This window comes from Mytilus edulis, chromosome 6 (assembly GCF_963676685.1).
Source record: "Mytilus edulis chromosome 6, xbMytEdul2.2, whole genome shotgun sequence".
Lineage (NCBI taxonomy): Eukaryota > Metazoa > Mollusca > Bivalvia > Mytilida > Mytilidae > Mytilus > Mytilus edulis.
In genome coordinates this window covers 32,240,552-32,254,631 of record NC_092349.1, presented here as the reverse complement: position 1 = coordinate 32,254,631, position 14,080 = coordinate 32,240,552, and the positions used below count along the sequence as shown (strand labels likewise).

General features: G+C 30.5%; 2 protein-coding genes across 3 annotated transcripts in view; one reads left to right on the top strand and one right to left on the bottom strand.

The window, feature by feature from the left end:
* The window catches only part of LOC139527543 (plasminogen-like), a 94,148-nt gene that overhangs the window by 18,548 nt on the left and 61,520 nt on the right, over positions 1 to 14,080 (top strand). The window lies entirely within an intron of this gene.
* LOC139526058 (uncharacterized) lies at positions 3,014 to 13,496 on the bottom strand. Its single transcript, XM_071321219.1, has 3 exons — positions 13,329 to 13,496; positions 4,545 to 4,706; positions 3,014 to 3,867 (listed from the first exon to the last, which is right to left on the bottom strand). Exons 1-3 carry the CDS (start codon positions 13,381 to 13,383, stop codon positions 3,458 to 3,460), a joined length of 627 nt encoding a protein of 208 aa, XP_071177320.1. The 5' UTR covers positions 13,384 to 13,496; the 3' UTR covers positions 3,014 to 3,457.

The following is a 14,080-nucleotide window of genomic DNA, read 5'->3' as shown; positions in this document are numbered from 1 at the left end:
TTTTATCTATTTGTTGGAAAAACTTAATTGGCGTTAGTTTTAAAATAATTTACAAACACGAATAGGGTCGTTCATTTCTTTAATAAAGAAAACTTTGCAAATCGTTTGACGTGGATAACGAAAAAAATTGACACACACACACACATGTTTTAATATAATATATTCTATTTATTTTAACCAGGAATAGCGACTGCCACTAAATTATTTTTCTGAGATACTCCTTAAATTTTTCACGTCTTTTACGATGTACATCTCACTAGCTTATATGAAAATAAGTAGACAACAATGACAACTTTAATAATAAATATGAACATGATGAAAAATAAAATAAAGAATGTTTCCGTCCTATTTTTTTAAGAAGAGAAGGTATTTTGATATTTAAATTGATCTTGTTTGCCTTTCATAATTTTTTTATTTTTTTTTATTTTACCATTTATCTATTCAATTCAGAGCTATCATTTTTATTTTAAATGCAATATCGAAGTAATGTAATGAATTATATTCATAAATAAACAATGAGTAGTACAATATACCGATTAACTTTGGTATATTTATTCGTTTCATTTGGAAATTTGAAAACTAGAATAATCGCCAAACAACCAATCAGGTGAAATAGTATCGTTTCTGAACGAAACAATGTTTGTTTACACGGAATATATTGATCGTTTCGTTCGTTTCGTTCACACACGACTTTGAGCGGAAAAACACGAGTTGACTTTAATAAACGAAATGAGTGGAGATTCTGACTGATTTAACTCGTTCGTTCTCATTTCATTCCATTCGCGTGTTCGTTCCGTGTTCGTTCCGTGTAAGAGGGAACGTTGAGTGGTTTGGTGGCTGTATTAGTTCCTTACGTCAATTGACAAACACGTCTGGCTTTTAAAATCATTGGATGAGGATTATTAAACTTTTTGTGCAATAACTATATTCAGCCAGTTTAATATTTGCGATAGGTATCAACAAAATTACTCCATTGTACTAAAATCAATATTGAATATTGATTATCTAAACACTGAATAACAATGACGCATTTCAATTCATAACACTTATGTATGTTCCTATTTTTTAAACATTACGTTTGCATGTTATTAATTTGTATTTACCCACGATTAGATCAAACACGTATGTGCATTAAAACGGACGAGTTGACTTTCAGTTCAAAGTACATTTGACATGATGTCGACTGTGTACTAAATTCATTAAGTCTTTAACACTTTGTTGTCCTACTTGTTATCCGTATTCCTATTAATGAACGGCAATACAGATGGACTGATCGTATGCATTTAAAAAGAGGATAACAAACAAGGAAATCAAGTGATAATTTCTTTTTGTGCTGACATGAATTGTCATTGATATTGTTATATTTATAAATTCACTGTTTACAATTTTTTGAATTTTTTGCAATACTAAGGTTTTTCTACCTCAGGCATATATTACATCAGCTGTATTTGGCTAAACTTTTAGGAATTTTTGTTCTCAATGCTCGTCAACTTCGTACTTTATTTGGCCTTTTTATTTTTTTTGGATTCGAGCATCACCGATGAGTCTTTTATAGACGAAACGCGCGTCTGTCGTATATACTAAATTTAATCCTGGTAACTATGACGAGTTTATTTATTCTTCAGTATACACTTTATGATATATATGTTAGTTATACCAAACCAAAACATGTCAATTAAACCGACTTTGATACGATAAATGCGATAACTGCAACTGAAATACAAAAATGTACACTAGATAACTATTACGTTCGATATGGAGATTCCGTTTCGCGTCAAGTAATTAGAATTTCACAGAGTTTTACTTCCTAAATAATTTCTGTGTTCGCTATTGAGAATCTGTATCGCGTCAAGTAATCAGAATTCCAATGAATATTTACTAAACAACTTTTGTATTCGCTATGAAAATTCCATATCGCGTCAAGTAATCAGAATTCCACTGAACATTTAATATATAAATTTTGAGTTCGCTATGGAGATTCCGTATCGCGTCAACTAATCAGAGTTGTTACAATTGATGACTCAAATCAGTAAATACCCATCGAAACAAAATCTGATACCCACATTTGATAACACTTTTAGATATTAGGATGATGCATTTGTAAATTGGCTCTCAATAATGACGGCTTTAGTAAGTCCACGACTGAACTGACTTTTGATAACTCTAATAAGAATAATGATAACTGCCCTTTTATGGATATCTTTATCTTAAACGGGCAACTTAATACCAAACAACATGACAAAACAGAGGATTTTACATGTTTTATTGTTAATTAACTCTTTTCGTTTGAGATGTTACCTCTTTATCATATTGTAGTATTTGTATATATATAATTATTGAATTCGCTCGTTTATGCCAAAGCGTATAGGATTTGAACGAAATAAATATTTGTATTGCTAAGAATTTATAACAACAGAGTTGTCGACTTTAAAAACTAGTCAAAACATTTGCTCAATTTTAAATGGAGACAAGGAAATCATTCGTAAATGCAATTCGACATGCAGACATTTTATACGTTCAAATATTTCACATCCAAACGTCTATGGTAAGATTGACTCTATCAAAGGTGAAATCGTTACGATACTGCTCTTAGTTCATTAAATGCATGACTAATTGTTAGTTTTGAAATGCATTTTAGTTTAGTATGACGCCAATTGTATCACTGAACAGGTATCTAGTCTTGCTAAGAGGCCAGTTATCTTACTGTACCATGTGTACGGCATATTCATTGTTGACCTTTAACAGTTTCATACTTTTTCGTCAAGTTGTTTTCTTTTAAAACTTTCCCTATTAACATTTTCAATCATTATAATGTAATATTTTTTATTGTCGGGTTGGTGTTTCTTTGACACATTCGCTATGCTTATTCACAAATTAATCATATGTTGAACACTTTTCCATCTTGTTCTCTTCTGCATTTGTTAAATTTATTTATGTGCATGTTTTAATGTAAAAACACAAAACTAATAAATGAACGTAGAAAGTATTGAACGAGATTGTTCACTCTCTTATATTTTGAAGAAAATCATACAAAACATTCATTTCGTTGTCAGATCAGGGTTTTGTTTGTGGATTAAGCATGCATGCTTCAGAGGGAAAAACGTAGTTTACATATACTTATGAGTCATTCAAAGTAAAGAGAGTCATATATAATAATCCATTAAATCTTTTGGAGTCATATATGTCTATTTAAACTTTCGGCATTCGGTTTTGTTAGTCACATATAACAATTCACTACATGCTTAAAAAACAACATTATTCATTTGTTTAAACCTACGGCAATCAATTACAAGCCGATGTCAAATTCTTCTGAACTCTTAATTTGCAAAAATATCTCTCAACTCCTCATGTTTCCGTTGGTTAAAAGGTACTTAGCATCATTATGAGTCGGTCAAAATTAAAAGAGACACACATTGCAATCAACTTCATAATTAAGAGTCAGAGTTAAGTAATTTGTTTATTTACGCTTACGGCAATCGCTAACAAATACAAGAACAAACGGCATTGCTATGATACCAATGGCAACATAACCCATCCCAACAGATGTTATTCTTTGATCGTCTGCAGATCGTCGTGCTCTTATCCAAGCAGACGTCAAATTCCTCTGCACTCTTAATTTTTCTGACATTTCTCTCAACTCTTCTTGCATTAACTGTTTAAGTTGAGCAGTCGTATAATTGTGACTCCCTGTTGATTGATCTATTAGTTGAGAAGAACATTGACATTCACACCAAGACAGTGACTCATTTTGACTATTCGATGTTGAAGTGAGAAATTCTGCTAAGGTTGTTTTGGTACCAGAATCTGTTGTGTGGAACGTTGTTGTTTTCTTTAACTCAATGTCAGTTGACAAAGATGTAGTTGATCCTGTAACATAATTCAGAACAGGATGGCTACAATGTCAATTACTGATATGACTATACCTATTTCATAAAAAATATGTTTTTTTTAATTTTCGTAAGGTTCATATTAAAAAAGAACGAAATTCTGTCGATAGTTGGTCATTAAATTTGTAATTAGAGATTTAGCTATTTTCAGCACATTATGTTATGAATCATATCCACTAAATCTTGATATACATGATATATGAACATTAAGCAAGCATCAATCATTATAGTCAGTTCGTTTAAGTTTGTATAGTAGAAGAATTAACACAGGACATGTCGGCGCGAAAATGAAACAAAACATGTTCAAATGATGTGGTTCAACACTGCTTAACCGTATATGCATGTTTTAAAGCCTTAACACTTACTGTATTCAAGTTAAAAAAATATCATTTGGAAGTTTTTATATAAGTGCATCGAAGCATATCATTAATTTGACATTGATAATAATAGCATTTGTGTTTTAATAAAGCACTAGTGTTCAACTATTTCCGAAGATACCTATGTGAAAATAAGTGACATGGTAAAGCAATTTTCGACAACAACGTAGTCAGGGAGGGTAATTGTGTTTACCTCGATGACTTCATTATATTTATGAATACGACCATGTGCGCTTTTTTATAAAATATAAATATGTATGATGAACATAGACACATTTACCGTGTTCACTGCAACAATGGCAGCCCCCACAACCAGGAAAGTTTTCGTTATTACCATACGTATGTACTCCACCATTTCTTTCACAGACTTGTACCTCACCATATGTTATCATATCGTAATACTCCATTTCTGTATAACGGTGGCATTTCCAAAAACCTATTACTGAACGATTGAAAAACAGAATTATCTACGTGAAGTATGATACGTTTTATATTGACAATACGTATTACTGATGCACAAAATTAAGTTTGATATGAACATGTTTACAATAACATGTATAGTCCACAAATGGATATATTTACAAGTCGCCTATCAATTAATATATGTCTCTGATATTTATATGTTATATTAATATATTTGAACCTTTAACAGTTTGCATATAAAAAGTTCACTTTCTAATTGCGTATTATGAACGTGGTCAAATCAATTCTTCCAGATACTGTGGATCTGTTCCGGACCATATGAGTATTTGGACCATACGCGTATGGTCATGACCATATGCGTATACTCATATGGTCCGACCGTACGCGTATGGTCGGACCATATGAGTATTATACTCGTTTGGTTATTAACGGGCCGGACCATATGAGTATTGGGACCATATAGGTATTTTTTTTTTAATTAAATTATAAAAGTTTCAATATACAAAAACTGCTTTATCTAAAAAAAACAAACAATCGGATTGTTACATGACAATGTATTATTTTTATAATTCAAATATTTTGTAAAAATCAAATATTGATGCTATCGTTTTCATCGCTAGTTACATTCTACATGTAGGCTTCGGGTGATATTTACTTTCACATGGTATCATATATTTTAGCGTTTGCAAGTCTTGGTTGTGCACGATCCTTTTCATATTTCTACGGTGTTTTTTTAAAAGAAGCTCTAGATCTAAAATATCGTCACATGATTGTAAAACACCATATTCACACGACAACTATATAATCTATGTTTCTTTCCAGAGACTTCTTGTGTAACAGTTCATTAACAAATTTTGGACTTTATTTTTTAAGTCGCCATTCAATCGTAATAACAAATCGGTAATGACCATCGGTAATGATCATCGGTATAAAATGTGTTTATTATTGTTTTGACAAGTAAGTAAAATTAACTATTATGTGAAACCAAGGACGTATAACTATCTAATATACGTCCTTGGTGAAACTTTTAATTTTTATTTATAAAATTAGCTAATCTTTTTATTATAATATAAATTAATAAAACTACCTATATGATAGCGTCTTTTTAATGAACAGTCATATTATATGACTAGTTTAAAGGCATTAAAAGTAAACTGTAACAGAGTGTTAATTACCCCGACCATACGCGTATGGTCGGACCATATGAGTATATACCAATATGGTCATGACCATACGCGTATGGTCCAAATACTCATATGGTCCGGAACAGATCCATTTATCTTTGTGGGTACCAATTGTCGTAGTTTGCGGACAAATTGCATTTTCGTGGATATGTAATTTCGTGGTTTTGCCATAGCCTGAATACAACCGTGTAGAAAATTTGTACTTCGTTGAATATTTAAATTCGTGGTTTTCCTAACCCACGAAAACCACGAAAATTGGTATTCAACGAATAATGATGAATCAACATTACTACTTTAAAGTACAGGTGTTAAATAGAGATTGACAAATATGAAAAAATGTAGCATTCAATAACACAAAAAAGTCGTCCAACATTTCATAATGACTAGGACGCTGTTGATACACAAGTTACAAGTGAGTGGTATCAATTAAATCATCCAGTCAATATGTTTGGTTGATTACTTTCATGAAATATCTGTTTCACACATTATGAAAGATTTGTTTCAATTGTCATTACCACCATCCGGTTCTTCTTATGTAACCCACCGTATTAGACCGAGCCATACGACGGGTTCTGCATATTGAGCAAGATCTGTAACCATTCGGACCACTGAAGACATAATGAATCAACCCGATGTGATTTTTTGTTCGTGTTGCTCAGTCATTAGTTTTCTATGTTGTGCTTTAAATGATGAAGTTCGTCATTTGTTTTTTGTTTTTTGTTTTTTGTTGTTTTTGGATTATGTTTATTGCTATGGTGTGATCATTTGATTTTTAGACTTATGAGTTTTAATATCCTTTTGATGTCTTCCTTCTCTCTGTTTGTCACTAAGAAGAGCCTAACAAGGATGCAAAACCAGGACAACCTTTCTGTGTAAATTGTTTTCGCAATATAATATTTTTTTCAGAAAAAACCAGTCCGCTTTTATGCATTTTTATAGAATCATTTCATTCAGATACAATGTTTCTAACAAACGAATGGTATAATAGCTGTACAAAATAATAAAAAAAAAAGTATAGGACATAAAACTTAAGCAAACGACAACCATTGAATTACAGACTCATGATTGCATACAGTCAAATGCATAGTGTAGGAAGGTTCAATATGTTTGCTGGCGCTCAATTTTCATACTAAACCAGAACAGTTGTGTGACAGTACCATTATTTGATTGATTAATTGGAGTTCGCATTACGCCGAAGAATAATTTCAAATGTTGTTTTACAACTCCTGTACACCAAAACAATTAACTATAAAAAATTAATGCACAAGCTGAACTCAGAAGAGTGAAATCGGTAATCGAGCATAAACAAAACAAATCCGGATACCTGAAGTTTAAAATAAAAGTCACGTAGAACAGGTATGAGAGTACTTGCAGTTACTGACAGCTAGTTCAAATGCTGTTCACAAGGAACCTGTGTCACTAAGAGTTCCATTAGATGTAGTTGGATCATCCTTTCGTACATTTTACGGTCGCCATCACAAGTTGGTTGACCGTTATGGAATATCTGTTTGACAAATGATATCCGATATGCTCTTCATATCATCACAACAACCCTGCTCGTTTTAACGAATGTGACCTACCGAATAAGATTATTAACCGGGTTTGTAATATCATGAGCAATACGATGGGTGCAACATGTGGAGAAAATCTGCTTACCCTTCTGATGCACCTTAGATCACCCCAGGGGTTTGGTGGGGTTAGTGTTGCGTAGTCTTTTGTTTTCTGTGTTATGTAATTGTGTAAACCAAGGCTTTGTAAGGTTAATTTTTCTTTTATGATCTATAATTTGTAATGTCTTTTTAAGTATCTTTCGACCCACTTCCAAAGCCAGTAACAACTAATACAAAAAATGAATCAAAGACTTAGTCATCAATCAGAACACAGAATGTATAGACCAACCATAAAGTCGCATATGCACAAATGTATATAGCAATAATATAATAACTACTAATACAAGTATAGCATTGAACGCCGAGTAGTATTAATTAATATAATTATTTTGAAAAACGGATATTTATAAATATATTTCATTTTACATCATATACACTAGGCTATTAATACGTTCTGAACACTACACAGGCACAATTTGCTCACGTGAATTTCCCATAAATTCCGCATGAAATTCCTGTGAAAATTGTCATGTGAATTTCACGTGATTTGAAATTGATATGATTATCACGTGAACAAACGTGAACAAACTTTTCCCCAAAAAAATGGTATTTTACATGATTGTACTTAAACTTGAAAAGTTAGATGTTGTTTTAATTGTTTTATTTTAAAAGTTCTTGTAAATGTTACTTGCATTTCACATGAGATTCATGTGCAACTCACATAAACTTATTTCACGTGAGTTTCACGTAATAAGCTCATTGGAGATGAAATTCACGTGAATTTCAAGTGAGATTCACATGAATTTAAATTCACGTGAAATTGGTGTGAATGAAATTTGTCTGTGTAATAGTTAAGATAATAGTATTTTGTTAATTTTTTTAAGCAAATTGAATGTAACTCATTCCTGTCTTTCTTGGATTTTTTTAATGAGTTGTAAACCAAAGTATATTTGCTTTTTTAAATATTAGAAGCATAGTATGTATTATGGAAATAACAACAAACACGGATAATCTGATTCGAATGTATAAACTATTGAAATTATAGAAACTGAATAAAGATGACTCTAAAACTATGCTTTTGATATAAAAATAAATCAATAGAACTTTATGTTTTACATGACTTCAAGTTTTAGTTTATTATTGATTTGTGATGCTCCATTTGATTGATTTCATTTCAAAGAACTTTATAATTCATTGTTGTAGAGTAATAACAAGGAAATAATAAACATTAGAAGGTATATGATATAATAGCAATGAAGATATAAACACACTTTGATCATCTGAATCAAAAGTAAGAAAATATTGAAATTGAATAGAATAAAGAAATTTTTAGTTTTGGTTTTGACATAAGCTTTTTAAACATCAATTCTCTGTAGAATAGACCAAATATGAAAAATGTTGTCCAATTCGTTTTTTTCGATTACTTTTTTTTAATGGTCCAAACTAACAAACATGTTTAACCCCGCCGCATTTTTTGCGCCTGTCCCAAGTCAGGAGCCTCTGGCCTATGTTAGTCTTGAATTATTTTAATTTTAGTTTCTTGTGTACAATTTGGAAATTAGTATAGCGTTCATTATCACTGAACTAGTATATATTTGTTTAGGGGCCAGCTGAAGGACGCCTCCGGGTGCGGGAATTTGTCGCTACATTGAAGACCTGTTGGTGACCTTCTGCTGTTGTTTTTTTCTATGGTCGGGTTGTTGTCTCTTTGGAACATTCCCGATTTCCATTCTCAATTTTATTTTTTAAATAAAAAATAAAAATAAAACAAATCTGTATAGTCTGGTTGCCATGGAAACAACGTGACATCATATGTATATATTAGTATAGCAAGGAGAAATGGCTAACATTGTATTTTATAGTAAAAATGAGATAAAGCATATCATTTTATGTTATTTTCATTGGTATAAGAGACAATTTCAATCATTTAAACTGCTAACTGACACATTTTTCGTATAAAAATAGTTTTTTGGTACATAAGGTGATCCACTTAACACAAAAATCGGCATGTTTTTTTGCCGACTATTTTCGTTTTTTACATCTGATTTTACCGAAAACCCAGAAATCCTCACAAAAAAGACTATAAAATATAAAATTATGAATGTTTTGTCAACAAAATGGTTCAAAAAAATTCTTGGGTAAATGTTGCAGAAAGTTGCCAATAGAGGAATACTAGTCATTGTAATTCACCCTGAAATTCCCTTTTTTTTTAGGCTCTATATGTAAATAAATATTTCATATGAATATTTTCATTATAAAATAGTCCTTTCTTATGAATATTTTTTTTAGATGTATTGAGGGTTATTATATCATATTACATATTCCAGCAATTAAAAATTACATGCTCAAACTAATCTGGATGTAATTTTGAAAAATGAGTTATTTCCACTTTTTGAAAATCTTCGTTCAAGAGGTAGAAAAAAAACTGTATTCCACAGATACTAATTATAAATGTTGCCTGTCCATTTTTAAAACAATTTCCAGAAATAATTTGTGACATTTATTACAACAACCAAGATGACCATCATAGCTAAAAATAGAACATAGGGGTAAAATGTAGATGTTGGCATATAACTCTGAAACCAAAGCATTTAGAGCAAATCTGACAGAATTAAATTGTTTATCAAGTCAATTTCATTCTGCCCTGAAATTTTCAGATGAATTGGTTAACTGGTTGTTGGGTTGCTTTAAAGAAATTTTGACGTTTGTGGTTATATTGATTACTATTAAAGATAGAGATAAACTGTAAAAGCAATAATGTTCAGGAGAGTAAGATCTACAAATAAGTCAACATGACCAAATTGGTCAGTTGACCCCTTTAGGAGTTATTGTCCTTTATAGTCAATTTTTTACAATTTTCATTAATTTGGTAAATTTTTGTAAATTTTTACAAAATATTTTCCTCTGTAACTAAAGGGCCAAGTTTATTATAGATAGAGAAAATTGTAAGTAGCAAGAATGTTCAGTAAAGTAAGATCTACAAACACATCACCATCACCAAAACACACTTTTGTCATGAATCAATATGTGTCCTTTGTTTGATATGTACACAAGGTGAGCGATACAGATTCTTAAGAGCCTCTAGTTCTTATTCTTGTTTATAAAATATATTGTTTAAAAATATTTTTACAACTGTATCATGTGTAGGATACATATATTGATGTAAAACTAAATGGGTATTGACTCAAACCTTCAATACAAAATGATTTATAGTTCAAGCAATTTAAAGTTAACACATTTATTAAAAATAACTTGAATACATGCGGAACTTATCATGTTGGACCAAAGACGATAATATCTATAAAGGTAGTTAGCAATTGGCTATACATATAACAACAATAAAAACACTTAAAAGAAAATGCCAAATTTTTTTTTCCTTTAAAAATAATTGAAGTATGAGTACGAAAGAACACCAGTAGCACTGACACTGATACTTATTAAAATAGGCATCTGTCTAAAGTACACTTCATCCCAAAATTACGTTTTTTCAACAAAGATGTAGTATTTTGTCTAACCTTTACTTTAAATTGAATTGAAGAAAACAAATTAACAAGTTATATGTTCAGTCTTGATTCAAAAGAGAGTTTACTTATTTACTCAAAGTATACCCTGTAAAATAAATTGATTCTCAAAATCCCCAATTTTTAACATAAAACCCAATTTTTTTTAAATATAATGAACCTAGTAATGAACGGTTACCCATTTTGTTTATCTCTGTATTTAAAGAAAACCATTTGAAGTATACATACCAAACTTCTTTGATTTTAGTGCCTCTCTATTTCTAAATTAAAAAAAATGTGTCACTACACCCCCCCCCCTCTTTTTTTAAGGTTTGCATTATGTTTTTTTAGTGGTACTCATAGGTCAGTTAGTTGAACAAACATATTCAACAAACACCAACATAAATATAACATGTTAGTTGGTTTATATGGTTGAAATTGTCTGGTATGATAGCAAACATATGAAAAATTGGCCTACATGAACAGTTTACACCCCTAATATGACCCAATTTGAATTGTCCGCCATTGATTTAAAATATGTTTACCCAGCGATATTTTTTTCATTAAAGATTAGTTAAATACCTAATCTTTAAGTATAGTGAGTCATGTTTTCGCTCTATTTCTGCAAAAAAAAATGTTTTAGGGACCAAATTTTGTCGAATTTTACTATTTTTGCAGTACCTAAAATAGCTTTTAGCTCTGATATTCTATACTGTATTTCATTGTGCATGATTTACGTTAATAAATATATTTTTATAAAGCATATTCTGTTGTTCATTTAATGATAAACTATGTTAAGCTATCTGCCAAAATAAATGAGCTGTTCATAATTGAAATTTTGTCATTTTGAGATAAATTTTTCCTTGGTTGCTAAGGAAATTTATGTTCCTTAGCAACCGAGATAATTAAGATTTTAAACTGATTTTTATGAATAATGCAACTAACTTTGATGTTAGAGGTAGTTTTTTTTATCACACAATTTTTTTTTTTATGTGGCCAGCCGTTGGTTGATGCATACAGAGAATTGGTGTTAAACTCTAACATTTAAAGACTTATTAAATTCACCTTTCTAGTGTCGTAAACATTTTCCAATACTTTATTTGAAAGATTTGATATCGTAGAACATAATTTATAATGCATTAGAGTAGAATATCATGTTTATAAGGTACTAATCTAAAATCCTTGAATATAAGATTTTTTTTAAATGAAACATACGTATTCTTCTTGTAAATTCTGTACCAGTAACAAGAATATACTCATACTTAAACATTGCCATAGATGAAATAAACCATGTATTTGCTTTAGACTAACAGTCAAAAAGGTCTTAGTGTAAAAGGTGTTATCTAAATAGTGTTACAAATGTACGTTGAATCTGGTCAAAAACAAAACATCGATGTTTTTTTCACAAAACATTGAGCGCCAGCTTTCTAGTTGTTTTATTTTTCAAATTGAACATTGTTGTAAAAACATTTCGTTTTGAATTTACCTTACGGATTGTTTATATTTTTTAATCTTATTATTTTTTTTTTAAATAGAATACCTAGAGTAACTGACACTTAATCATATGATGTTACATAACATATTTTTTTAATATAGAAGACTATTTAGATATATTATATTTTACAACAATGTTGAATTTCAAAATAGAACAACGCTGAAATACACATCCTACATGTACGAATAGAAAACAATTATCATAATCCTGACTTGTTATTGTTAAAGGCATTTATTAATGTAGAAAAGGGTTGATCAAACCGGGTTTCCTAGCTAGCTAAAACTTTTACGTTTTCAAACAATTCATAATTTAGTATTTGACTGATATTAGGGTCGTTGAGTTTGTTCTTTATCTATAAGAAAGTGTTTCAGTAAACTCCGTGTATGTGACCATATTCTCAATTTCTTCAAATTGATAAGGTAAATAATTATTTAAAAGTTTTTCGTAAAGAAGGACTTAGCAAACTAAATAATGATCTTGAAACGAGAAACATGTTCTCCTGGAGTGTAATATACATAATATTCAGTTGGATCTATTTACCAAAAAAAAAAAAAAACGATGAGAAAATGAATTTATGTCACTCCTAAAATGACTCAAAAAATATTTAATAATTAAACCCTTTAACAAAAGAAAATGTTAAACAAGTCGTTTTTTTTTAACAGTCATTAGAACTGAGTACAGAAGCAGCTTGATTGTTGTTGTTTGTTTGTTTTGCCTCCTTTGTGAAAATTCCTCACAATTCAAAGTACGCCTAGGAAACTACAATGTATATGCAATATTTACATAGTCAGCATCAATCTTTGAAGAACAACAATATCTATTAAATTATCTTGATATATATAATGAACTTACCACCATGTACAAGTACAGCCACATGACAGAATAAAGAAATAACGTTGACAAACATATTTCCAAATGCAAATAATATTCTTCTCTTTTTAAATAATGATTATCACTTTACTTTCTGATATACTAGAACACACCCGTGATATCGCGGGTCCGTGACTGAATTAATGTATATAACTATGCGCATGCCTTATTTTAGTATTGGTATTGTCATCTGATAAAGTCATGCCGATTATATTAAGATGCACAGTTTTCTCTGCTTTCAAACTCTTCCTGTTTGAACCCGTCGACCTGGAACCTATCAGTTATTGGTAATATTAATGATTTGGAAAACAAAAGGGCCTGGAATGGAGAATGTTTACAGTATACAGCAAAATTCTAAATACACCGTTTGATGGTGATCCTGTCAGATGCGGAACGTACAGATCAGGTAATAGGTAACAGGTGAATATACTATTGGTATCGGCGACGGACTCGATCTGGAACTTCTTAATTATTGGCAATATTAATTACGTGAAAAACAAATGGGCCTGGAGTGGTGCAATTTTTAATCAACGCCATTGTACTATATTAGTTATATATAAAGTTGAATTCTTTGATTCATCGTTTTTACGGAATGAAGGCTGACAAATTGGACCTCGTAAATTTAGTATTATAGATACATATTGTTGTTAATGAAGTAGATCTACACACTATTCCAACATCAATCAAATATACCTATTGCATTACTAAAAAGTCGTGTATTCATTGAAAACACA

Coding starts and splice junctions, on each gene's coding strand:
- LOC139526058 (XM_071321219.1), bottom strand. CDS start 13,383: ATGTTTGTCAACGTTATTTCTTTATTCTGTCATGTGGCTGTACTTGTA. Junction 4,707..13,328: donor GGCTGTACTTGTACATGGTG/GTAAGTTCATTA, acceptor TCAATCGTTCAG/TAATAGGTTTTTGGAAATGC. Junction 3,868..4,544: donor CCATTGTTGCAGTGAACACG/GTAAATGTGTCT, acceptor ATTATGTTACAG/GATCAACTACATCTTTGTCA.